The sequence below is a fragment of the Tinamus guttatus genome, unplaced genomic scaffold (genome assembly GCF_059628265.1).
Source record: "Tinamus guttatus ecotype Peru unplaced genomic scaffold, ASM5962826v1 Tinamus_guttatus_pri_ptg000386l, whole genome shotgun sequence".
NCBI classification, from domain to species: domain Eukaryota; kingdom Metazoa; phylum Chordata; class Aves; order Tinamiformes; family Tinamidae; genus Tinamus; species Tinamus guttatus.
In genome coordinates this window covers 145,190-171,163 of record NW_028288920.1, presented here as the reverse complement: position 1 = coordinate 171,163, position 25,974 = coordinate 145,190, and the positions used below count along the sequence as shown (strand labels likewise).

Below are 25,974 nucleotides of genomic sequence, written 5' to 3'. Positions count from 1 at the left end.
GATAGTGGTGGGGATGCAGTGGGGACAGTGGTGGGGGTGCAGTGGGGACAGTGGTGGGGATGCAGTGGGGATAGTGGTGGGAATACAGTGGGGATGCAGTGGGGATAGTGGTGGGAATACAGTGGGGATGCAGTGGGAATAGTGGGGATGCAGGGGGGATGCAGTGGAGATGCAGTGAGGATAGTGGTGGGGATGCAGGGGGGTGATAAGGTGGCACAGTGCCCATGCCCACCCCATCCTGTGGGACTGCGGCGCGCGGGGGCACGTGGCTGGCAGGGTCAAGCCGCTTGCAGAGCCAGCGCAGTGACTCGTGCCTCCTGCCACCGCAGACATCTGCATCTCGTGCGGGAGCCTCAACGTGACCCTGGAGCATCCCCTCTTCACCGGGGGCATGTGCCAAAACTGCAAGGTGCGCGGGGGGCCGGGCGGGGGGCGCCGGGGCCGGCGCGGCCGGGGCTGACGCGCGCCCCGCGTCCCCCCAGAACTGCTTCCTGGAGTGCGCCTACCAGTACGACGACGACGGCTACCAGTCCTACTGCACCATCTGCTGCGGCGGCCGCGAGGTGCTCATGTGCGGCAACAACAACTGCTGCAGGTGGGGTCCCCGTCGCGTGCGGGTCCTGCAAGGGGACGGGCTGCACCGCGGGGGAGCCGCGGTGTCCCCAGCATGGGCAGGTGCCAGCGCGTCCCCCCGCCGTGCCGCCCGCAGGTGCTTCTGCGTGGAGTGCGTGGACCTGCTGGTGGGGCCGGGGGCGGCGCAGGCGGCCATCAAGGAGGACCCCTGGAACTGCTACATGTGCGGCCATAAGGGCATCTACGGGCTGCTGCGGCGGCGCGAGGACTGGCCCTCCCGCCTCCAGATGTTCTTCGCCAACAACCACGACCAGGAATTCGTGAGTGTCGCCCCACGCGGCGCCGCCGCGGCCCGCGCCGGCCCGGCCGCCCTCACCCGCTGCCTCCCTGCAGGACCCGCCGAAGGTTTATCCGCCCGTGCCGGCCGAGAAGAGGAAGCCCATCCGCGTGCTCTCGCTCTTCGACGGCATCGCCACAGGTGCCACCTCGCGCCGGGGGCACCGGGGAGCGGGAGAGGGGCCCTGCGCACATGGGGCAGCCAACGTGTCCGGCCGTGGGCCTGGGGCCACTGACCAGGGATGCACCTGGAGCCGCTGATCTGGGATGCACCTGGGGCCACCTCCCCGGGATGCAGCTGGGGCCACCAATTCAGGATGCACCTGGGGCCACCTCCCCAGGATGCACTTGGGGTCACCGACCTGGGATGCATCTGGGGCCACTTCCCTTGGGATGCAGCTGGGGCCACCAATTTGGGATGCACCTGGGGCCACCTCTCCGGGATGCACTTGGGGTCACCGGCCCGGGATGCACCTGGGGCCACTTCCCTCGGGATGCAGCTGGGGCCACCAGCTCGGGATGCACCTGGGGCCACCAACTCGGGATGCACCTGAGGCCACCAGTTCAGGATGCACCTGGGGCCACCTCTCCAGGATGCACTTGGGGTCACCAGCTCAGGATGGACCTGGGGCCACCTGCCTGGGATGCACATGTGGTCACCTCCCTGGGCTGGAGCTGGGATGTCCCTAGGATGCACGTGGGGCCACTTCCCCAGGATGCATCTTGGATGGACCTGGGGCCACTTCCCTGGGGATGGACCCAGGATGGATGCTGGATACCCCTGGGATGCCCATGGGGCCACCTCCTTGGGATGGGTCTGTAATGGACTTGGAGCCACATCCCTGAACTGGACCTGGGATGGACCCAGGATACACCTGGGATGGAGCTGGGGCCCTGTCCCCCAGATGCACCTGAAGCCACCTCCCCGGGTTGGACCTTGAATGGAGCTGGGGCCACCTCCCTGGGATGGGACTGTCCCCTGTCCCCGCTGATGCCCCTGCCCGCCCCCCCGCAGGCCTGCTGGTGCTGAAGGACCTGGGCATCCAGGTGGACCGCTACATCGCCTCCGAGGTGTGCGAGGACTCCATCACCGTGGGCATGGTGAGGCACCAGGGCAAGATCATGTACGTCGGGGATGTCCGCAACGTCACCCAGAAACACGTACGTCACCCAGAAACGTACGGCGCGCGCGCACGGAGGGACGGGCACCTCCGACCTGCCCCGGGCTGCCCCGTGCCCCGCTCGGCCCCACACCTCACTGCGGGGGCGCTCCAGCCCCACGGCAGCGATGCCCTGCGTCGCAGCCCCTGTGAGCCGGGCATTGCCCCCCGCCACAACCCCTGTGTTGCATCCAGCATGAGCCGGGCATTGCCCCCCACCACAGCGCGTTGCACCCAACGCGTTGCACAATCTCACATTGCTCCCCGCTGTCAGAAGCCCCACGTTGCATCCCCCATGCTGCACCCCTCGTGTTGCACAAGCCCATGTTGTTCCCCCAGGATTGCATTCCCTGCATTGCACAGTCCCGTGTTGCACCCATGCGTCACGAGCCCCACGTTGTATCCCCCATTCTGCATGCCCTGCATTGCATGAGCCCACGTTGCTCCTCCAGCATTGCATTCCCCACGTTGCATGAGCCCATGTTGTACCCATGCGTTGCGAGCCCACATTGCATCCCCCACGTTGCACCCCTTGCATTGCACAAGCTCACATTGTCCCCCCAGCATTGCATTCCCTGCATTGCACGAGCCCATGTTACTCCCCTGTGTCACAAGCCCTACATTGCATCCCCCATGTTGCACCCCCTGCATTGCACAAGCCCATATTGCTCTCCCACCGTTGCATTCCCCAGTTGCATGAGCCCATGTTGCTCTGCATCGGGGGCCCTGCAGACCCACGATGCATGAGCCCCCACTGCACAAGCTCACATTGCACCCCTGCATGGTGAGCCCACATTGCATCCCTTGCGTTGCACCCCTCGTGTTGCACCCCCTGCACGGCTCATCCCCTTGTGCTCTGCACTGCAGATACAGGAGTGGGGCCCCTTCGACCTGGTGATCGGCGGGAGCCCCTGCAACGACCTCTCCATCGTCAACCCGGCCCGCAAGGGGCTCTACGGTAGGTGGTGGCCGCGCGGGTGGCCGGGGCCGGTGGCCGCGCGGCCCCGCGCTGAGCCGGCCCCGCTCCGCTCCCCGCGCAGAGGGCACCGGGCGCCTCTTCTTCGAGTTCTACCGCCTGCTGCACGAAGCGCGGCCCAAGGAGGGCGACGACCGGCCCTTCTTCTGGCTCTTCGAGAACGTGGTGGCCATGGGCGTGAGCGACAAGAGGGACATCTCGCGTTTCCTCGAGGTGAGCCCGCGCTGCCCCGGGCCGGCCGCGTTGGAACTGAGCCGCCGCAACGGGCAGGGGACACGTGTGCCCTGCAACCCCCCGCGTGTGCAACCCCCACACGGCATGCCAACCAGGCATGCAACCCACCCGAGTGTGCGAACTGGGGTGTGCAATGCACCCGAGTGTGCAACCTGGGGTCTGCAATGCACCCGAGTGTGCAACCTGGGGTGTGCAACGCACCCAAGTGTGCATGCTGGGGTGTGCAACCCACCCGAATGTGCGAACTGGGGTGTGCAACGCACCCAAGTGTGCAACCTGGGGTCTGCAATGCACCCGAGTGTGTGACCTGGGGTGTGCAATGCATCCAAGTGTGCACGCTGGGGTGTGCAACCCACCCGAGTGTGCAACCTGCGCTGTGCAACCCACCTGACTGTGCACGCTGGGGTGTGCAACCCACCGAAGTGTGCGACCTGGGGTGTGCAACGCACCCAAGTGGGCATGCTGGGGTGTGCAATGCACCCAAGTGTGCAACCCACCCAAGTGTGCACCCTGGGGTATGCAACCCACCTGAGTATGTGACCTGGGGTGTGCAATGCACCCGAGTGTGCTACCCACCCAAATGTGCACCCTGGGGTGTGCAACCCACCCGAGTGTGCGACCTGGGGTGTGCAATGCACCCGAGTGTGCACCTTGGGGTGTGCAACCCACCCGAGTGTGCATGCTGGGGTGTGCAACACCCCCCCCGAGCGTGCAAACCTGGAGTGTGCAGCCCTCCCAGAGCATGCAGACCTGCAGCATACAGCCCTTTGGAGCGTGCAAACCAGAGCGTGCAACCCCGCTAGACCCCCACAAACTGGGGCACGTAACCCCCTCAGAGAGTGCAAGCCCCTGAGTGTGCAAACTGGAGTGTTGCAGACACCCCAAGTGTGCAAATCGGACACTGCAAGACCCCCAGAGCATGCGGGGTGGAGCATGCAACCCCCCCAGAACTGCAAACATGCAACCCCTCAACTGGAGCATACAAGCCACCCAGAGCATGCCCCCAGGACGTAGCCTGGCCCTGGGGCTGCCTGTCCCCCCGCGGTCCCTTCCCTTGGCGGGGACGGTCTGTGACTCCCCCGCTGCCTCCCTTGCAGTCCAACCCCGTCATGATCGATGCCAAAGAAGTGTCAGCCGCGCACAGGGCACGGTACTTCTGGGGGAACCTGCCCGGCATGAACAGGTGGGTGCGCGGCGCCGGCGCGGGGCCGCGGGGCCGTGGGGACGTCACCCCGTGCCCACTTGCGCTCTGTCCCCCAGGCCGCTGGCGTCCACGGTCAACGACAAGCTGGAGCTGCAGGAGTGCCTGGAGCACGGGCGGATAGCGAAGGTGCGCGAGGGAGGCGGCGTGGATGCAGGAGGAGGGATGCGGGGTTGTGGGAGGCAGGATGCACGATGCAGAGCGTGGGGTGCAGCTTGGGGGATGCAGCATGCGGGATGTGGGATGCAGAATGTGCCATGCAGCATGGGAGGATGCAGGACACAGGATGTGGGATGCAGAATGTGTGGTGCAGCATGGGAGGATGCAGTCTGCAGGATATGGGAGGCAGAATGTGTGGTGCAGCATGGGAGATGCAGCATGCAAGATGCAGGACACAGGATGTGGGATGCAGAATGTGCGGTGCAGCATGGGAGGATGCAGCGTGCAGGATGTGGGATGCAGCATGTGCGGTGCAGCATGGGAGGATGCAGGACACAGGATGTGGGATGCAGCATGTGCGGTGCAGCGTGCAGGATGCAGGACACAGGATGTGGGATGCAGAATGTGCGGTGCAGCGTGGGGGGATGCAGCGTGCAGGATGTGGGATGCAGAATGTGCGGTGCAGCATGTGGGATGCAGGGTGCAGGACACAGGATGTGGGAGGCAGAAAGTGAAGTGCAGCATGAGGGATACAGTGCAGGACACAGGATGCAGGACACAGGTTGTGCAGTGCAGGGTGCGGGAGATGCAGCGTGCAGGACACAGGATGTGCAGTGCAGCATGGGGGTGCAGCGTGCAGGATGCAGGACACAGGATGTGGGGTGCAGCATGGGGGTGCAGCGTGCAGGATGCAGGACACAGGATGTGGGATGCAGAATGTGCAGCGCGGGATGCGGGAGATGCAGCGTGCAGGACACAGGATGTGGGATGCAGAATGTGCAGTGCAGGATGCGGGAGATGCAGCGTGCAGGATGCAGGAGACAGGATGTGGGGTGCAGCATGGGGGATGCAGCGTGCAGGACGCAGGATGTGCGGTGCAGGATGCGGGAGATGCAGCATGCAGGACGCAGGAGGTGGGATGCAGGATGTGCGGTGCAGGCTGCGGCTGCGGCGCGCGGAGCCGGGCGCGGGACCAGCCTCTGCCTCTTGCAGTTCAGCAAGGTGCGGACCATCACCACGCGCTCCAACTCCATCAAGCAGGGCAAGGACCAGCACTTCCCCGTCTTCATGAACGAGAAGGAGGACATCCTGTGGTGCACGGAGATGGAGAGGTACCGCGGGAGCCTCAGCCCCGCGGGCTCCGGGCCCTTCCGCGCGATCCCGCCTGTTCCCAGCCCCGCTCACCCTTCTCTTCCTCCATTCCCCCTGTTCTTCCTCCCCGCCGCTCACCCTCCTCTTCCTCTGCCCTCCTGCTCAACCTCCTTCCTCCTCCCCTGCTCACTCTCCTCTTCATCCCCCCTCACTCACCCTCTTCTTCCTCCTCAGAGTCGCACTCACTATCCCCTTCCTCTGCCCCCCCACTCACCCTCCTCTTCCTCCTCTTCTGCTCACCCTTCTCTTCCTCCTGCTCTCACTCAGCCCCTTTTTTCTCCCTTGCTCACCTGGCTCTTCCTGCTCTCCCACTCACCCTGCTCTTCCTCCTCCTGCTCTTCCTCCCCGCCTCGCCCTGCTCTTCCTCCCCCTCTTGCCCTTCTCTTCCTCCCCCTGCTCTCCCTCTCTGCTCTTCCTCCCTGCTCTCCCTCCCCGCTCCTCCTCCCTGGCTTGCGCTGCTCTTCCTCTCCTGCTTTTCCTCCCTGCTCCTCCTCCCCAGCTCACCCTGCTCTTCCTCCCCTCTGCTTGCCCTGCTCTTCCTCCCCTGCTCTTCCTCCCCTGCTCTCCCTCCTGGCTCCTCCTCCCTGTCTCACCCTGCTCTTCCTCTCTGCTCTTCCTCCCCATCTCTCCCCGCTCTCCCTCCCCGCTCTTCCTCCCTGCTCTTCCTCCGCGTTCTCCCTCCCCGCTCCTTCTCCCCGGCTCACCCTGCTCTTCCTCCCTGCTCCTCCTCCCCTGCTCTCCCTCCCTGCTCGCCCTGCTCCTCCTCCTCGGCTCACCCTGCTCTTCCTCCCCTCTGCTTGCCCTGCTCTTCCTCCCTGGCTCACCCTGCTCTCCCTCCCTGCTCTCCCTCCCCGCTCTCCCTCCCTGCTCTTCCTCCCCTCTGCTTGCCCTGCTCTCCCTCCCTGCTCTCCCTCCCTACTCTTCTCCATCTCACCCTGCTCTTCCTCCCTGCTCTTCCTCCCTGCTCTCCCTCCCTGCTCTCCCTCCCCGCTCCCCCTCCCTGCTCTTCCTCCCCGGCTCACCCCGCTCTTCCTCCGCGCCGTCCCTCGCGCTCCTGCTCCAGCTCAGGGTGTCTCCCTCCGCCCGCAGGGTCTTCGGCTTCCCGGTGCACTACACGGACGTGTCCAACATGAGCCGCCTGGCGCGGCAGCGGCTGCTGGGCCGCTCGTGGAGCGTGCCCGTCATCCGGCACCTCTTCGCGCCGCTCAAGGAGTACTTCGCCTGCGTGTAGGGCGCGAGCGCCCGGCCCGCGGCCCCGCGCGGCGCCCGCCCCGCGCGGCACGAGCAAAAACGCCAACGCGGAACCACAAACAGCCCAAATACCCGAGTTGGGGGAGGGGGGGGGGACGTTTTCATTGCCCGCTCTGTCCCGCCGGGCTCGGCGCCGCGGCGAGCGGCCCCGCGGCCCCCGGCGCCCGGCCCGCCGCCCCCACCTTTTCTACAGTATTTTGGGTGCCTACACACAGAAGACCTTGGAGAAAGAGTTTTGAAGCCGCTGTTACCTCTTGTTTACAGTTTATATATATATGATAGATATGAGATATAGATATATATATATATAAAAGGTACTGTTACTACTGTACAACCTGATTCACAATGGTGCTTCAACAGCGGGGTGAGTCGAGACATCAGCTTCCACGTTGCCTTAGCGCCAGGCCCCGCGGCGGCGCGGCACGGCACGGCACGGCGCGGCCCCGCGCACCGCGGCCCCGCATGCAATAACTCCCGTGCGCGGCCCCGCGCCGCCCTGGTGCTCCCCCCGCGCCGCGGGGCCGCCGCCGGTGCCGGTGTGCGCGGCGGGCGCGCGCGCGGCGAGCTTGCTTGGTGCTGATGCGGGTGCCCGCCCGCAGCGCGGCGCAGCATGAGGCCCGGGGTGCACGGCGAGCTTGGTGCCGGCGCGGCCAGCTTGGCGCGGATGCTCATCTGCACCCTTGGGTGCGCGGCAAGGCTGGTGCTGGTGCCCGTCCGCACCGCAGGGTGCGTGCTGAGGTTGGTGCTGGTGCCCGTCTGCACCTCGGTCGCGTTGGTGAGGCTGGTGCTGGCACAGCAAGGTCGGTCCTGGTGTAGGTGCCCATCTGCACCGCGGGGTGCACAGTGAGCTTGGTCCCGATACAGGTGCCCGTCTGCACCATAGGGTGCACAGTGGGGCTGGCGCAGGTGCCCGTCTGCACCGCGGGGCGCACGGCGAGGCTGGTGCTGCTGCAGGTGCCCGTCGGCACCGCGGCTGCATGGTGAGGCTGGTGCCGGCACGGCGAGGTCGGTCCTGGTGTAGGTGCCCTTGTGCACCGCAGGGTGCACAGCGAGGCTGGTGCAGGTGCCCACAGCACCCTGGGGTGCGTGGTGAGGTTGGTGGCAGTGCAGGTGCTCATCTGCACCACAGTTGCATTGGTGAGGCTGGTGCCGGCACGGCGAGGTCGGTCCTGGTGTAGGTGCCCATCTGCACCACGGGGTGCAGGTGAGGTTGGTGCTGGTGCAGGCGCCCGTCTGCGCTGCGTGGTGCACGGTGAGGTTGGTGCTTGTGCCCATCAGCACCCTGGGGTGCTTGGTGAGGTTGGTGCTGGCGCAGGTGCCCGTCTGCCCGCAGGGCGCGCGGTGAGGCCAGTGCAGAGCGGTTGGTGCCGCTGGGGATACCCGTCTGCACCACGGGGTGCATGGCGAGGCCGGCGCCAATGCAGAGGTTGATGCACCGCGTGTGCGGGGCTGCGGGTGCAGGCGCGTGCGGTGCCGGCGCGGAGCCGCTCTCCCTCCCGGCGCCTGCCTGCAGGTGCTGCGTGCCGGCGCGGCGCGGCGCCAGGGCCCCCGGCGCGGGTGCTGCCGGAATCGCGCCGGGGCCGCGAGCCGGGCGCCGCGCCGCGCCGGCACGGACGCAGGCAGGGCGGGATGCGCGGGCGGCGCGCGCTGCGGCCGCCCTGGTGCTACATCTCGGGCGCGTGGTCAAGTCGGTGACGGCACCGGGCGCCAAGCGGGCAGGGACGGGGACAGCCGCGTGCCCCGTTCCCAGGGACGCGGTGCCCCGTGCGCAGCGGTGCCCATAGGCGCTGCGGGAGCGGGGACCTGCCACAGGCCCCGTGGGACACCCGGCACCCTGTGGGGCTGTGCCGCTCTGCAGGGTGCCCTATGGCCCTGTGCCGCTTTGCAGGGCGCCCAGCACCCTGCAGGGTGTCACCCCTTTGCAGGGTACCTGGCGCCCTGCAGGGTGTCACCCCTTTGCAGGGTGCTCCATTGGGCTGCCCCGCTTTGCAGGGTTCCCAGCACCCTGCAGGGTGTCACTGCTTTGCAGGGTGCCCTATGGCCCTGTGCCGCTTTGCAGGGTGCCCAGCGCCCTGCAGGTTGTCACCCCTTTGCAGGGTGCCCCATTGGGCTGCCCTGCTTTGCAGGGTGCCCAGCGCCCTGCAGGGTGGCCCCACATTGCGGGCGCCCCACGGGGCGGTGCCGGGCTGTGCCCCACGGGTCCCGGTGGCCGCGGGGATGGTGCTAAGGCGCGGGCAGCTCGGGGGTCCCGGCCCCGCCGCCGCCTCGTCCGTAACTGTGAATGGGCCGGGGGCTCGCTGCGGGGTGCTGGCTAATGCGCAGCGAGCCGCGGGTGCTCGCCGGGTGCTAGGGCCCACGGCGGCGGCGGGGCTGGTGCTACGAGGACGCGGAGGCCCCATTTGACTGTGCGCGGAGCCCCGAGGCGCGGGTGCTGCCGCAGGCGCGGGTGCAAGCGTGAGCGCCGGCACAGGTGCTGCTGCAGGTGCCGGTGCAGGCGGTGCTGTCGGTTCCAGCGCGGGTGCTGCAGATGCTGGCGCGGGTGCTGCTGCAGGTGCTGGCACAGGGGATGCTGCAGGTGCCGGCGCAGGGGATGCTGCGGTTCCAGTGTGGGCGATGCTGCAGGTGCTGGCGCAGGCAATGCTGCGGTTGCAGTGGGCGATGCTGCAGGTGGTGCCGCGGGCGCTGCGGGCCGGGCAGTGCCGCGCTGGCGGCTCCGGGCCGGCTGTTTCACCTGGATGTGACGGAGCGAGGCAGGACGGGCTGGCGCCTCTGGCAGCACCGAGCTCCTTCCACGGCTGCTGCTCGGCGCTTGCTCTGGGTCCCACACGATTGCACGGTGCTGGGTGCAGGTCTTGCACGGTGCTGCAGTGCTGGGTGCAGCTTTCGCACAGCATTGCAATGCTAGGTGCAGTTTTTGCACGGTGCTGCGTGCAAGTGTTGCACGGTGCTCCCGTCCTTGCTGCAGGTCTTGCATGGCCCTGTCACATCGGGTGCAGCTCTTGCACGGCGCCGCAGTCCTCCATGCAGGTCTTGCACGACCCCGCGATGTCGGGTGCAGGTCCAGCACGGCCCTGCAGCGCCGGGTGCCACTCGTGGCCCTGCAGCACCCGCGCCAGGCGCAAGGCTTGCGCTGCCCTGCGGGTTGCATGCCAGCAAGGCTCGGTGTCCCCGCCGCGCCGGGCGCATGTCCCCGCCGCGCCGCAGGCAGCTCCCCGCCGCTGCACAACTGGAAAGGCGCTGGGGCCCCGGCGTCCGGGCAGCACCACGCGGGGCCGGGGGGACGCGCGCGGGATAAGAGTTCAGTTTTTAACGTATCCGACTCACATCATTTTTTAAGAAACAAACAGGCAAATTTTGTTGCACATCCCTAGATTTCAACAGAAAAAAAATAGAAAAAAAAAATAACAGAAAAACCTAAATTCCTTAAGATCCGCTGAGGGAGTAGGTGAAATACACGGTGCTAAAACATTTTATTAAAAATATATATTGTTAAATTAAGTCTGCTGTCTGGACAATGACTGTTTGTTTTGTTTTCTTGTAGTGGAGTTTCAAAGAGCACTATTATTTTACTCTTATATATTATTATTAAAAAAAAAAGACAAAAACAACAAAAAAAAGACAAAAACAAAAAAAGGCATTTTAACTTTGTACTTGAAAACTAAATAAGAGATTTCATGTGTTTTAGCCTAGACATTGAAGTAGCTGACGCTTAACTGTGTGTGGGGAAGCCCGTGCCCGTGCCGAGGAAAGCGCAGAGCCCGCGGAGCCCCGCGCGGCTCGAGCCCGTCCCGTCCCGTCCCGTCCCGCAGCGCCGGCCCGCACCCCCGCCGGAGACCCCCAGCTGCTGTTTCTCCCCCGTTACGTTTTTTTTTATTATTATCCCTCCCTCCGGCCCGGTTCGTTCCTTTTTTTCCTTTTTTTTTGGGGTCCTTTTTTTGTTTTTTTAGGGTCGCTTCTCTATTTATTGCCGCTGGCTGCTGCCCGCTCCCCGGCCGGCGCGCCGGCGCTCTGTGTATCTGTGTAAGTATTGCTCGTGACATAGCTGTGCTCACTAATGAAAAGGTCAATGCGTGCAGCGGGTGTAGAACGTCTGTCCGTCCCCGCCGTCGCCCCTGCGCCCCCACTTTCTTTTCGTTTGGGTTTTTTTTTTTTCCTTTTATTTTTCTCTCCTCCTCTTCGGTGCCCAGAAGACTATAAGAAAAGCTCCTTTCTAATGTACTTGTGCTGGAGAACACTTGAATAAATGTACTGTTTTTGTGCAAAAAAAAAAGGAAAAAAAAAAGAGGAAAAAAAAAAGAAAAAAAAAACAGCCTGTCCTGCCCACTCGTGTGGTTTGTGGGGCCGGGGGCGGCAGCAACTAGCGGGGATGCGGCTGCGATGCGGGATGCAGCTTGTGTGGGAATGCAGCTGGGAGCTGGGATGCAGGATGGATGCGGGGTGCGGAAAGGGTGTCAGATGCAGAGGGGAGACAGCTGGGATGCAGCAGGAATGCAGGATGCAGCTGCAGTTGTGGGTACAGCAGGGATGTGGGATATAGCGGAGCAGCAGCCGGGATGTGGGATGCGGGATGCAGCTGTGGCTATGGGATGCAGCAGAAATGTGGGTTGCAGCAGGGATGCGGGATGCAGCAGGAATGGGGAATGCAGCTGGAATGCAGCATGCAGCAGGGATGCGAGAGGCAGCTGGGGTGCAGGAGGGGGGGTGTGGGAGGCAGCAGTGGTGGAGGATGTAGGATACAGCTGGGATGCGGGAGGCAGCTGGGATGGGGGATGCAGCAATGATGCGGGATGCAGCATGGACGGGGGATGCAGGATGCAGCAGGGATAGCGGATGCAGCAGGGACGGGGGATGCGGGATGCAGCAGGGATGTGGCATGCAGCAGGGACAAGGGATGTGGGATGCAGGATGCAGCAGGGACGGGGGATGCAGGATGCAGCAGGGATAGGGGATGCAGCAGGGACAGGGGATGTGGGATGCAGCAGGGATGCAGGATGCAGCAGGGACAGGGGATGTGGGATGCAGCAAGGATAGGGGATACAGCAGGGATGGAGGATGCAGGATGCAGCAGGGATGGGGGATGAGGGATGCAGGATGCAGCAGGGACAGGGAAAGTGGGATGCAGCAGGGATGCGGGATGCAGGATGCAGGATGCAGCAGGGATGTGGGATGCAGCAGGGACAGGGGATGTGGGATGCAGGATGCAGCAGGGATGCGGGATGCAGGATGCAGCAGGGATGCGGGATGCAGCAGGGACAGGGGATGTGGGATGCAGGATGCAGCAGGGATGCAGGATGCAGGATGCAGCAGGGATGCAGGATGCAGCAGGGATGCAGCCAGGACGGGCAGGGGCTGCCGGGCTCCGAGGAGCCGCTGGCAGCCGTGGCCCCCGCAGGGCTGGGAGCCGCCGGGGGTCTCCAGCCTCCCCACGGCTGCGGGATGCAGCCAGAGCTGGCGGGGGCTGCGGGCGCCCCGTGGGTGCGGGGGACGTCCTGGGCGCTGCTGGGGTTGCAGGGGGTGCAGCAGCGGCGCAGGAGGCGCTGGAGTGCGGGCCTGGGGGTGCAGAGGACACGGGGCAGCCGTGGGGGGCCCGTGGGGCACAGGGCAGGGGCAGCTGGGGGCAGGTTCCAGTGGGGCCCTTGGGTGCGGGATGGGGGTGCAGCCTGGGGAGTGGGACATGCAGGGGGGCACGGGGGGGTGCTGGGTGCAGGGGGCTGCCAGGGTGCGGGGGGGGTGCAGGGGGTGGGGGATTCTGGGGGGGCTCCTGGGGTGCAATGGGGGCACAGTGGAGGGTGTGGGGGGGCATAGAGGGGGGTGCCATGGGGGCTCCTGAACTGTGGGGGGGGGGGGGGTGCAATGGGTGGGGGTGCAGTTGGTGCAGTGTGGGGGTGCAATGGGTGGGGGTGCAGTGGGGGGGGGTGCAATGGGTGGGGGGAAATGGGGGCTTCCAGGGTGAAATGTGGGTGCAATGGGAGGAGCTGAGGGAGGGCACAGCGGGGGGTGCTGGGGGGGATCCCATGGTACAGGGAGGGGGCTGGCAGGGGGGTGCAATGGGCAGGGATAAGGGGGGGCACAATGCGGGATGCTGGGGGGATGCATTGTGTGGGGTGCATGATGGAGGGGTGCAGTGGGGGTAAATGGGGAGCAATGTCGGGGAGATGCAATGGGGACATGATGGGGGGTGCAATGAGGGCACAATAGGGATTAATGTGCTGGGGTGCAATGGGGACACAATGGGGGTGCACTGGGGGCACGATGGGGGGGTACAATGCGGACACGATGGGTATCAGTGTGTGGGGCGCAATAGGGACACGATGGGGGTGCAATGGGGCACAGTGGGGTGCAACAGGGACACGATAGGGGTGCAATGGGGGCACAGTGGGGTGCAATGGGAACACCATGGGGATGCAATGGGGCACAGTGGGGTGCAGCGGGGACACAATAGGGGTGCAATGGGGATAGTGGGGTGCAATGTGCGGGGCGCAATGGGGACACGACGGGGCGCAATGGGAGGCGATGCCGGGGGGTCTCCCGCGCTGCAGGCGGGGCCGATGCCCCCCCCACTCCCCTTCCCGCCTTTGTGCGGGTCCCGGTAGCCATAGCAACCGCGGGCGGGCAGGTGGCCGCGCAGTGGGCGTGGCTTCACCGCCAGGCCCCGCCCCCTCCTCAGCCCCGCCCCCTCCCGGCCGTCACTCAGGCGAGCCGCTGGCCGCGCGCAGCCGAGCCTGCTGGGGGGCTCCGGCCCCGCCCCCGGCGCGCAGCGCGGGCGGCCATTGGGCGAGGCGGCAGCGTGTCCCCGCCCCCGCCGCGCAGGTTTGGGTGAGAGGCGATCGCGGCCGGGGAGCGCGGCAGGCGCAGCCGGAGCGGAGCGGAGCGGAGCGGAGCGGAGCGGAGCGGGAGGTACCGCGGGCACCGGGGAGGAGCAGGGCCAGGACCAGGGCCAGGGCCAGGACCAGGCAGCCCCGCCTGGGCCGCCCCCGGCTTGTCGCGGCTCTGTCGCGACGGGCGGGGCCGTCGTGACAGGCGCGGGTATCGCGACAGGGCGGGGGAGGGTGTCGTGACTGTCGCGCGGGGAGCGAGCCCCCGCAGCGCTGCGGGGTGTCTCGGTGGGGGCGCCCCGCGTGCCGCTCCCCGCGTGCTCCCGCGGGGCGCCTGTCGCGACAGCGCCGCCGTGTCGCGACAGCCCGCGGCGGCGCGGAGGGAGGGGGCTCGCCGCAGCGCCCGGGGGTCGCGGCGGGGCGGCTCGCGGCCGGGAGCCGCCGTGTCGCGACCGGTCGCGAGCAGCAGGTGCGCGGGCCGGGGCCGGGCCGGGCGGGCGGCGGCAGGTGCGGGCGCGGGTCCCGCGGGACCGGCCATTGTTCGGCGGGGCCCCGGCGGCCCCGCCCCGCCCGCCGCGGGGCCTCCTTTGTGCCGCGCGGCGGCACCGCTTTGTCTGCGGGGCCGGGCGGCACCGAACCGCCCCGCGCCGGGCCGCCCCGCACCGAACCGGGCCGCCCCGCACCGCGCCGGGCTGCGGCGGGGCCACCGCGTACCGGACCGGGCCGCCCCGCACCGCGCCGGGCTGCGGCGGGGCCGCTCCGTACCGAACCGGGCCGCCCCGCACCGCGCCGGGCTGCAGCGGGTCCTCCCCGCACCGCGCCGGGCTGCGGCGGGGCCGCCCCGCATCGAACCGTGCTGCGCCCGTGCAGGGCGGCCCTTGCAGCGCGCTGGGGCTGCACCTTGCAGCGAGCCCCTCTGCAGCTGCTCCTTGCAGCGCTGGCAGCCCCGGGAGGGCAGGCGGGTCGCGCACGGAGCCCACCCCGCGCGGGGACCGGCCCTTGGCGGTGACAGCTGCCGCACACCCACCCGTCACGGCGGGTCAGCCCCGCGTGGGAGGTCCCCGGCGCGCGGGGCAGGATGCGGCCGTGCGCGGGTGCCGTTGCAGCGCGGCGCTCGCTCGGGTGTGGCCGGGCCTGGCGCGCGGCGCCGCGAGGTCACCCCAGGCCCCTTCAGGTCCCCCGCGCGCCCCGTTGCAGCCGCCGCGTCCCCGTCCCTCCCTGGGCGGTGGCCGTCCCCGTGCTGTTCCCTGTGCTGCCCGTGCTCCCGCTCTGGGTGTGTCCCGAGCGGAGCTGCGCCCGGCTGGGATGCTCAGGGCATCCCTATCCCGGATGCACAGGGCATCTCCGTGGAGGGCGGAAAGGTCCCGCCGGGACAATGGGCTGGGGCGGTTCCGTGCCCCCCGGGCTCAATCCTGCCCCACAGGAGACCTGCGGACCCCTCACAAAGGAGCGTTGGCCGCGCTGCGTGCGAGGGCCCCGCGCTGCATGCGAGGGCCCCGCTGCGCCGGGGCTCTGGGGGCCGCGCTGCTCCCGCACGGAGCCCCGGGCTCGGAGATCCCTGGCGAGGGTCACGTCCAGCCGCTGCAGGGGACAGTCCCTGGTGCAGCAGGGCTGGAGCAGCAGCGCTGCCTCTCGCTGCTCCTGCCGCAGCCGGGATCCGGGGCAAGGACGGGAGCAGGCAGGGGCCAGCCGGGCTGGGTGACAGGAGCTGGGCACGCAGCGCTGGCACCGCAGCTCGGTCCGGTCCGGAGGTGACCTGTTGTCCGTGGGAGGCTGTTGTTCCCGCAATAACTGTCCCCAGTGGGTGATGGGGCCAGTGCAGGCACGTGGGTGATGGCCACGCGCCCCGGGCCCTGTGCAAGCCTGGCGAGCCGCCGCTCCGCGTCCGCCCACGCGTGTCCACCCGCGCGGGCCGCGTCGCCCGCAGCGCGCCGGCCGCACCAGGCACCGCGCGGTGCCACCGCTCGCGGCCCTGCGCCCTGCCGGGCACCTCCTGCCCCGCTCCAACCTCGGCTCCTCTCCCTGCCCGCCGGACGGGCCCAGGAAGCGCTGGGTGCTGGTGCCGCGGGCCTGGAGAGCGGCCCTGGTGGGCGAGGGGCAAGAGGCTCCCGCGGGGATGCTGCTCCCGCGGGGATGCTGCTCCCGCAGGGATGCTGCTCCCGTATCCCGGCACTGGCGTCGGGAAGCGCCAAACAAAGAGCGAGGGGGGGATTCGGCGGCGGCTCCGTCTCCCTGCGCGACTCCCGCGATCCAGATCCATCTGTCACCAGAGCCGCCTTTCATCTCCGGGCTGCGGTGCCCCATTTCCCACCGCGCCGCCCTGCTCCCGGGGCCGCATCCTGCGCGGCCTCATCCCAGCTCCCAGCCCCGGTGCCGCTTCCCCGCTGCAGCGGGGCGGGATGTTCCGGGCTGGGCTGCTGGGACGTGCGTGGCCCCGGCACCCCACGGGTCTCACGTGGGACAGCAGGTCCCCAGGCCAAGTCACAGCTGTTTGATACAGGATGGCAGCGCCGGGGCCGCGGCGCTCGCAGCCCCGGGCAGCTGCTCCGCTGCCGCCGTGCCGGGAATGCCCAGCTGCCGGTGCCGGGAACGGCGGGCAGGTGCGGGACCCCCCGGCGCCGTCCCCCCCTGCACGGCAGAGGCGCCTCGTCCTGCGCCCGCTGGTGCCGGGCGGCCGAGCGCGGTGTCCCCAAAGGGACGCGGGCCCCGAGCGCGGCCGCGGGATGTGGCCTTTGTGTGGAGGCAGCGCTCCGTGCAGCGTTCCCTGCGACGGGGAGCGTGCAGCAGCGCCCGTGCAGAGGGCCCTGTGCGGTGGGCTCCATTCTATAGGGTCTGTGCAATAGGGTCCATGCAGCGGGGGTCTCTGTTAGGGGTCCATGCAGTGGGGCTCTGCAGGAGGAAGCCATGCAATAGGGGTTATGCAGCAAGGGCCCATGCAATGCTGCCTATGCAGAGGGGGTCTCTGCGTTAGAGGTCGGTGCATCAGGGTTCATGCAGCGGGGTTTCTGCGTTAGGGGCCCATGCAGTAGGGTCTGTGCAAGGGTGTTTCCGCATTAAGGGCCCATGCAATAGGGTCCATGCAGCAGCATCTCTGCTTTAGGGGTCAATTCAGGGCGGCTCTGCTTTAGGGGTGCATTCAGGGGGGTCTGTGCAGGAGAAGCCCATGCAATAGGGTCCTTGCAGCGGGAGCTCTGCAGCAGCTTTCAGAGCCTCTGCTCCATGCAGCGCGTTGGCCTCTGCGCCGCTCCGGCGGGTCGATCGCGTCTGACCTTCATCTGCCGAGCGACGTATGGATCCTGTCTGGGGAGGGGGTGTGGGGTCCCTGCATCCTCTCATAGCCCCGTGCATGTCTCCGTTGGGCATGCAACGTCGTTGTGCATCGGCAGCGTGCACCATCGGCATGCAGCGCGTGCATGCCTGCGGCGCCGGGAGCGCCGGGTGCCCGCGGCCCCCCTCTCCCGGGATTTCCCGGGCTAATCCGGTGTTCCCGCCGTGGCGGCGGCGCCCCCCGCCCTTGCAGAGCCATGCTCGCCAACGCGGCCACCATGCGGATCCTCATCAAGGGGGGGAAGGTGGTGAACGATGACTGCACGCTGGAGGCCGACGTCTACATCGAGAACGGCATCATCCAGCAAGTGGGCCGCGAGCTCATGATCCCCGGCGGCGCCAAGGTCATCGACGCCACCGGCAAGCTGGTCATCCCCGGCGGCATCGACACCAGCACCCACTTCCACCAGACCTTCATGAACGCCACCTGCGTGGACGACTTCTACCACGGCACCAAGGTACCCGCGCGCACGGCCGCCGCGGCCCGGCTATTTAAAGCCGCCCTGCTTTGCAGCAGATTATCCCGCCGTTAAAGCGGGATCGCCGGCGGACCCTGCGGGCGCTGCCGGCCCGGGGACACATTGGCTCATGGTGCCCACCCCGGTGCATGTTTGCAGCCTGCAAACCCAAGAGCCCCGTCCCGGGGCCGCCCGGCTCCAGCCGCGGGCACAGAGCGCCCTTTGTGCAGCCGTGCCAGGCTCCGGGAGCGCCCTGCGGCGCGGGGCTGCGCGCGGGGCGGCCGGGCCGTGCGCGCTCCGCTCTGCTCCGCGCGGCGCCGGCGCCGCAGCCCCGGCCCGGGGGGGCAAAGGAGCTTTGGGGATTAGCCGGGCCGGGTGAGCCGGGGACGCCGGCTCTCGCCCCGCCGCCCACGCGTGCCGCGGCGGCGCACGGCCAAGCGGGCGCCCGGCACAAAGGTGGTTTTGTGCCCGCTGACACCTGCAGGCAGCCCTGGTCGGGGGCACCACGATGGTCATCGGGCACGTGCTGCCCGACAAGGAGACCTCGCTGCTGGACGCCTACGAGAAGTGCCGCAGCCTGGCCGACCCCAAGGTGTGCTGCGACTACGCCCTGCACATGGGCATCACCTGGTGGGCGCCCAAGGTGAGCTGGGGGGCCTGGGCAGCGCGGCACCCCTGGGAGCACGGCATTCCTGGGAGCACAGTGTCCCCAGGCAGCCCAGCATCCCAAAAGCGCAGGATTCCAGGGATCAAGGCATCCCCAGCCAGTGCAGCATCCCAAAAACGCAGCATCCCAGGGATCAAGGCATTCCAGCCAGTGCAGCATCCCAAAAGCACAGCATCCCAGGGATCAAGGCATCCCCAGCCAGTGCAGCATCCGCATCCCAAAAGCACAGCATCCCAGGGATCATGGCATCCCCAGCCAGCACAGCATCCCAAAAGCGCAGCATCCCAGGGATCAAGGCATTCCAGCCAGTGCAGCATCCCAAAAGCACAGCATCCCAGGGATCATGGCATCCCCAGCCAGTGCAGCATCCGCATCCCAAAAGCACAGCATCCCAGGGATCATGGCATCCCCAGCCAGTGCAGCATCCCAAAAACGCAGCATCCCAGGGATCAAGGCATTCCAGCCAGTGCAGCATCCCAAAAACACAGCATCCCAGGGATCAAGGCATCCCCAGCCAGTGCAGCATCCCAAAAACGCAGCATCCCAGGGATCAAGGCATTCCAGCCAGTGCAGCATCCCAAAAACGCAGCATCCCAGGGATCAAGGCATCCCCAGCCAGTGCAGCATCCCAAAAACGCAGCATTCCAGGGATCATGGCATCCCCAGCCAGTGCAGCATGCCTGAGATCATGGCATCCCTGGCCAGAACAGCATCCCAAAAGCACAGCATCCCAAAAGCATGGCATCCTTGGGATCACAGCATTCCTAGCCAGCACAGCATCCCTGAGCAATGCAACATCCCCATCCAGCACAGCATTCGTGGGATCATGGCATTCCCAGCTAGCACAGCATCCCTGGCAAATGCAGCAGCCCCAGGAATGCAGCAGCCCCAGAGCACAGCATCCCTAGCTGGCACAGCCTGCACGGGATCCTGGCACTCGCAGCATCCCAGCTAGCACCCCATCCCCACCATGCAGCATGCCTGGAATCGGGGCATCCCCAGCCATAGCACCCTCGCCAGGACCGTGGCATTCCCGGGCAGCATCCCGGGAGCTTGGCATCCCCGGAGCGCTCCCAGCCTGCACAGCCCTCCAGGAGCGCCGTCTCTCCGGCATCCCTGCGGCTCTGCGATGGCGCGGGGCCGCGGGAGCCGTCTGGCAGCTGCTGTGGCCACGGCTAATTCCAGCCCGGCCGCCTGGGCCCGCTGATCCCCTGAGCCGCTTGTTTGGGGCTTCGCTGCTGCCCCCGGCTCCCTTTTGAGCCGCCCTGATCCGCGGCTCCCGGGAAGCGCGGCGGGCGCTGAGCGTGTCCCCGTGCCGCGCAGGTGAAGGCGGAGATGGAGGCGCTGGTGCGGGAGAAGGGGGTGAACTCCTTCCAGATGTTCATGACCTACAAGGAGCTGTACATGCTGCGGGACAGCGAGCTCTACCAGGCCCTGCGCGCCTGCCGCGACGTGGGCGCCATCGCGCGCGTGCACGCCGAGAACGGCGAGCTGGTGGCCGAGGTGAGCGGGGCGCGCGGGGGGCTGCGCCGCGGCCGCCCCGGCGCCGCTCACCCCCCTTCCCGCAGGGAGCCAAGGAGGCGCTGGAGCTGGGCATCACGGGGCCCGAGGGCATCGAGATCAGCCGGCCCGAGGAGGTGGGTGGCAACCGCGGCACCGCTGCACAGCGTCCGTGCAGCGCCTGCATGTGCAGCCTTCTGCAGCCATCCTTGCGCCCAAATGCACAACCGTCCATGCACCCTTCTGCAGCCATCCTTGCACCCACTTCTGCTCCCAAATGCACAACCGTCCATGCACCCTTCTGCAGCCATCCTTGCACTCACTTCTGCTCCCAAATGCACAACCATCCATGCACCCTTCTGCAGCCATCCTTGCACCCATTCTGCACCTGCCTGCACAATCATCTATGCACCCATTTGTGCATTCACTTGCATGCCCATCCTCTGCACCTGTCTTCAGCCAGTCCTACACCCACCTGCACATTTACCCATGCACACATCTGCAACCGGCCCTGCAGCCATTTCTGCACTCAAGTGCTCGCCCATCCCTGCACCTGTCTGCAACTACCCGTACACCTATTTCCACACCCATCCTTGCACCTATTTGTGCAGCCCCTTGCAAAACCATCCGTGCACCCTTCTGCACCTGTCCTGGCACCTATTTGTGCATTGACTTGCATGCCCCTCCATGCGCCTGTCTGCACCGTGTGTGCACCCGCATGCACACCTGCCTGTGCTCCTGTCTGCAGCTACATGGGTACCCACTGCACCCACTTGCACACCCATCCAGGAACCCATCCACAGGTGTCCTTGCACCCCTTTGCACACCCATTTGCACATCCATCCATGCACCCATCCTTGCACCCAATTGTGCACTTGTGCACACCCGTCTATGCACCCATCTGCTTCTGTCCACCCATTTGCACACCTGTGTGCACACCCATGCTTGCATCTGCCTGCAACTATCCACGCACCCATTTGTGCACCCACCTGTGCATCCTTCACACATGCATCCGCATACCCTGCACACCCCTCCCTGCACTGTCCTGCAGCGACCTGCACCCTGCTCTGTGGCCGCCTGCATGTTCATTTGCACACCAATGCATGCGCTGCGTGCATGCCCTGTCCTTGCCCTGCTCACGGCCGCTCTCCCCGCAGCTGGAAGCCGAGGCCACGCACCGCATCATCACCATCGCCAACAGGGTGAGTGGCGCCCGGACGCCGGGGCCCCGTGGGGCTGGGGGCGGCCGTGGGGCAGGGCGCGGGGCCGGCACTGACGCGCTGCCCGCAGACCCACTGCCCCGTCTACCTGGTGAACGTGTCCAGCATGTCCGCGGGGGACGTCGTCGCCGCCGCCAAGATGCAAGGTGAGGGTCGGGGCGCCCCACGGCCTCCTAGCCCCGCCCCTGCCCCATAGCCCCGCCCTCCAGGCGGCCCTGGCCCCGCCCCTGCAGCACCACCCTTGCCCCATGGTCCCGCCTTCCAGGCGGTCCTAGCCCCGCCCCTGTCTCATAGCCCCGCCCCCCAGGGAGTTGTAGCCCCACCCCTGCCTCCTAGCCCTGCCCCTGTCCCATGGCCCCGCCTTCCAGGCGGTCCTAGCCCCGCCCCTGTCCAATAGCCCCGCCCCTGCCTCATAGCCCCGCCTTCTAGAGAGTCCCAGCTCTGCCCCATAGATCCAAACTCCAGGGAGCCCTAGCCCCGCCCCTGCCCTGTAACCCCACCCCTCCAGTCTCCCCTGGCCCCGCCCCTTCTCTGTAGCCCCGCCCATCAGGGAACCCTGGCTCTACTCCTAGCCCCATAGTGCTCCCCTAGCTCCTCCCCTTCTCCGAGCCCCGCCCCTCAGCCACACCCTGCTCATTGAGCCCCGCCCCCTTCCTGTGGCCACACCCCCGCACCGAATCCTAGCTCCACCCCCGCACAATTCCACCGTTCCCATTGGCCTCCCCGGGCCCCGCCCCCGGCCCGGCCCCGCCCCCAGCGCCGCCCCCTGCCCGCAGGCAAGGCGGTGTACGCGGAGACGACGACGGCGCACGCCACGCTCACCGGGCTGCACTACTACCACCAGGACTGGTTCCACGCGGCCGCCTACGTGACCGTGCCGCCGCTGCGCCTCGACACCAACACCTCCCCGTACCTCATGAGCCTGCTCGCCAAGTAGGACCCGCGGCGACGCGCGCCCCGCAGCGCCCCGGGACCCCCGCGTGCCCACGGAGCCAGCCATGAGCGCCCCGTGTGCCCACAGAACCGGCCATGAGCGCCCCGTGTCCCCACAGAACCAGGCACAGCAGCCCCACAGACCCCGCTGTGCTCCCGGTTCCGTGTGCCGGTGCATCCTGCTGCCTGCCCCCAGCTCTGGGGACCCAGCGCATTCCAATGGTTGGAGCCTGCTCTGTGGGTGCCCGGCACCCAGTGTGCCCTGTTCCCCGGAGCCTGCCCCATGGGTGCCCTGCCCCATGGGTGCCCTGCTCCCCAGCTCCATGCACCCAGTGCATCCCGCTCCATGGGTGCCCTGCTCCATGGGTGCCCTGCTCCCCAGCTCCATGCACCCAGTGCATCCCGCTCCATGGGTGCCCTGCTCCATGGGTGCCCTGCTCCCCAGCTCCATGCACCCAGTGCATCCCGCTCCATGGGTGCCCTGCTCCATGGGTGCCCTGCTCCCCAGCTCCATGCACCCAGTGCATCCCGCTCCATGGGTGTCCTGCTCCATGGGTGCCCTGCTCCCCAGCTCCATGCACCCAGTGCATCCCGCTCCATGGGTGCCCTGCTCCATGGGTGCTCTGCTCCCCAGCTCCATGCACCCAGTGCATCCTGCTCCATGGGTGCCCTGCTCCATGGGTGTCCTGCTCCATGGATGCCCTGCTCCATGGGTGTCCTGCTCCCCAGCTCCATGTACCTGGTGCATCCTGGTGCCAGCTCCGAGGTGCCCCGCTCCCCGGCACCATCCGCCTGGCATGTCCCATTGCTCTGAGGTGCCCGGTACCTGGTGCATCCCATTGCCGGCTCCGAGGTGCCCGGTATCTGGTGCATCCCAGTGTCAGCTCCAAGCTGCCCCATACCTGGTGCATCCCAGTGTCAGCTCCAAGGTGCCCGGTACCTGGTGCCGGCTCCGAGGCGCCCCGCTCGCTGTTGCGCACACCCGGCTCGCGGTGATGCCACCGCCCTCTCTGCCCGCAGTGACACGCTCAACGTCGTGGCCTCCGACCACCGGCCCTTCAGCGCCAAGCAGAAGGCCATGGGCAGGGAGGACTTCACCAAGATCCCGCACGGCGTCAGCGGTGTCCAGGACCGCATGAGCATCATCTGGGAGCGCGGCGTGGTGGGTGCCGCGCCGGGGCGCCGGCTGGGCCACCCCGCTCCCATGGGTCCTCCCGGGAGGCTTCCATGGCTTCTCCAGGGAGAATCCGAGCATGGGGCATGTTTGCAAGGGCATCTCCCTGCCAGAGGCTGCAGCAGGCACCTGGGGTACAGGGAGCAGATGGGGATGTGCTGGGAGGCATGGGGGTGTGCTGGGATGCATGGGGATGCACGGGATGCTCCAGGAGGTGTGGGAATGTGCTGGGATGCATGGGGATGTGCTGGGATGCTCCAGGAGTCATGGGGATGTGCCAGGATGCATCGGGATGCACAGGATTCTCCAGGGGTATGGGGATGTGCTGGGATGAATGGGGATGCATGGGATGCTCTGGGAGGGATGGGGATGTGCTGGGATGCACGGGATGCTCCGGGAGGCATGGGGATGTGCCAGGATGTGTGGGGATGCACTGGATGCTCCAGGAGTCATGGGAATGTGCCAGGATGCGTGGAGATGCACAGGATGCTCTGGGAGGCATGGGGATGTGCTGGGATGCATGGGGATGTACTGGGATGCACAGGATGCTCCAGGAGGCATGGGGATATGCCAGGATGCATAGGGATGCAGGGTGGTGCTCTGCATGGCTCCAGGGATGCATTGGGATGCGCTGGAATGCACCAGGGATATCCTGGAGGAATCAGAGATGCTGGAGATGTCCCAGGGGTGCAGGGGGATGCAGCAGGGATGCGCTGGGATGCGCTGGGGCGCTGTGCCATGTCCAGCCCTGCCGCTGCAGGTCGGGGGCAAGATGGACGAGAACCGCTTCGTGGCCGTCACCAGCTCCAACGCGGCCAAGATCCACAACCTGTACCCCCGCAAGGGCCGCATCATCCCCGGGGCCGACGCCGACGTCGTCGTGTGGGACCCCGAGGCCACCAAGTGCGTGTGACCGCCCCGTCCCCGCGCGCCGCGGGGCCGGGGGCTCCCGCTTCACCCGCGCCTCCCCCTGCCCAGGACCATCTCGGCCAGCACCCAGGTGCAGGGGGGGGACATCAACCTCTACGAGAACATGCGCTGCCACGGGGTGCCGCTGGTGACCGTGAGCCGCGGGCGCGTCGTCTACGAGAACGGCGTCTTCATGTGCGCCGAGGGCACCGGCAAGTTCTGCCCGCTCCGCTCCTTCCCCGACTCCGTCTACAAGAAGCTGGTGCAGCGGGAGAAGGTACCGGCGGCCGGCGCGTCCCCGCATCCCACGGCCGGGCATGCAGCCGGGGTGGCCGCATGGGGGACGGGGCTTGGGGCCACCACACCACGGCACGGTCACCCGCTGTCCCCTGGGCAAGCAGGGCGGCTGCAGTGACATCCAGCATCGCTGTCACCCGCTGCACCCCGTCACCCGCTGCACCCCGGCCCCGCTGCACCCCGGCCCCGCTGCACCCCGGCTTGCAACCTGCTCTGCACCCGCTCCCCGCGGCTGGCACCCCGGCCCCATCACGGCGCTCTCTGCTTTTGTCCCTGCAGAGTCGCCGGCCCCGGGGGGTGGATCGCACCCCGTACCTGGGCGACGTGGCCGCCGTGGTGCACGCGGGCAAAAAAGAGACGGGGACGCCCCTGGCCGATACGCCCACGCGGCCGGCCACGCGCCACGGGGGCATGCGGGACCTGCACGAGTCCAGCTTCAGCCTTTCCGGTAAGAGCGGGGCCGCGGCGGGACCCCCCGCCACCGCGGCCCCCGTGTCCCCCGGCGCAGGGCTGCGTCCCTGCCAGGGCTGCGCTGCGGCGCAGGCGCCGTTGGGTGCAGAGCCCTGGCTGCAAAGCCACAGGGTGCAAAGCCACCGCGGTGCAGAGGCCTTGGGGTGCAACGGCGCGGGGTGCCAAGCCATGGGCTGCAAAGCCACCCGCTGGGGACACTGCAGCGGGGACAGGGTGCTGCCCCCATGCCCGCGCCAGCCCTTGCATGCACCGTGTGCCGCGGGGACGCGCGGGGCAGGGGCAGCTCAGGGCCCGTATTGCAGGAGGTCGGTGCAGGGAGCAGGGGATGCTGCAGTGCCTGGGGGTGCATGTGGTTCCCGGGAATGCTGCTGGTAGCCAGGAATGCTGTGGTGCCCAGGGGATGCTGATTGTATCCAGGGATGCTGGTGGTACCCGTGAGATGCAGGTGGTTCCTGGGAGTGCTGGTGGTACTCAGGGATGCTTGTGGTACCTGGAGGGGTGCGGTGGTACCCGGGGAATGTAGGTGATTCCTGGGCGGTGCTGCAGTACCTGGGATGCTGCGGTACCCGGGGGATGCTGCGGTACCCGGGGATGCTGCAGTACCTGGGATGCTGCGGTACCCGGGGACACGGGTGGTACCCGGGGGATGCTGCGGTACCCAGAGATGCGGGTGGTACCTGGGGGATGCTGCGGTACCCGGGGGATGCTGCGGTACCCAGAGATGCGGGTGGTACCCGGGGGATGCTGCGGTACTCGGGGGATGCTGCGGTACCCAGGGACGCGGGTGCTTCCCGGGGACGCCCCGGTGCCCCGCGGGGCTGAGCCGGCTCTCCCGCAGGTTCTCAGATCGATGACCACGTTCCAAAGCGAGCTTCGGCCCGGATTCTCGCTCCCCCCGGAGGCCGGTCGAGCGGCATTTGGTAAAGACGGCGCCGCCCTGTCCCCCAACTGAGGCCGGGCGCAGCCCCCGCCGTCCGCCCGCTCCGGCGCAGCCCGCGGGGCCGAGCGCGGGGCGCCGGGCCGGGCCGGCCGGGATGGACGGGGCCGGGGGCCGTGGCGCCTCCCGCCCTTTCTCTTTGCACGTCGGGGTCGGGCCGGGCGGTTTTACTGGCTTTTTTTTTTTTTCTGACTTGTTTGTGCATCACGTGGAAATAAGCGGAG

The 25,974-nt window shown here is 67.5% G+C and overlaps 2 protein-coding genes across 3 annotated transcripts in view; both read left to right on the top strand.

The window, feature by feature from the left end:
• DNMT3A (DNA methyltransferase 3 alpha) overlaps window positions 1-7,022 on the top strand; it is a 34,323-nt gene extending 27,301 nt beyond the window's left edge. The window contains exons 12-22 of the mRNA XM_088530725.1: window positions 330-409; window positions 483-595; window positions 710-893; window positions 967-1,051; window positions 1,925-2,070; window positions 2,937-3,027; window positions 3,110-3,258; window positions 4,377-4,462; window positions 4,540-4,609; window positions 5,633-5,751; window positions 6,881-7,022. Of these exons, the coding sequence (XP_088386851.1) occupies window positions 330-409; window positions 483-595; window positions 710-893; window positions 967-1,051; window positions 1,925-2,070; window positions 2,937-3,027; window positions 3,110-3,258; window positions 4,377-4,462; window positions 4,540-4,609; window positions 5,633-5,751; window positions 6,881-7,022 (1,265 nt within the window). The remainder of the gene's footprint in view (window positions 1-329; window positions 410-482; window positions 596-709; window positions 894-966; window positions 1,052-1,924; window positions 2,071-2,936; window positions 3,028-3,109; window positions 3,259-4,376; window positions 4,463-4,539; window positions 4,610-5,632; window positions 5,752-6,880) is intronic.
• Window positions 1-25,771, top strand: part of DPYSL5 (dihydropyrimidinase like 5) — a 51,689-nt gene extending 25,918 nt beyond the window's left edge. The window contains exons 2-13 of one of the 2 annotated variants that reach the window (XM_088530732.1): window positions 17,380-17,642; window positions 18,127-18,285; window positions 19,633-19,812; window positions 19,878-19,946; window positions 20,967-21,011; window positions 21,100-21,175; window positions 21,806-21,962; window positions 22,983-23,124; window positions 23,897-24,039; window positions 24,115-24,322; window positions 24,622-24,790; window positions 25,652-25,771. In XM_088530732.1, the coding sequence (XP_088386858.1) occupies window positions 17,382-17,642; window positions 18,127-18,285; window positions 19,633-19,812; window positions 19,878-19,946; window positions 20,967-21,011; window positions 21,100-21,175; window positions 21,806-21,962; window positions 22,983-23,124; window positions 23,897-24,039; window positions 24,115-24,322; window positions 24,622-24,790; window positions 25,652-25,737 (1,695 nt within the window). In that variant the 5' untranslated portion in view covers window positions 17,380-17,381 and the 3' untranslated portion in view covers window positions 25,738-25,771. The remainder of the gene's footprint in view (window positions 1-17,379; window positions 17,643-18,126; window positions 18,286-19,632; window positions 19,813-19,877; window positions 19,947-20,966; window positions 21,012-21,099; window positions 21,176-21,805; window positions 21,963-22,982; window positions 23,125-23,896; window positions 24,040-24,114; window positions 24,323-24,621; window positions 24,791-25,651) is intronic. The other variant, XM_088530733.1, reaches the window with a different exon arrangement.
• The last annotated feature ends 203 nt before the right edge of the window (window positions 25,772-25,974 follow it).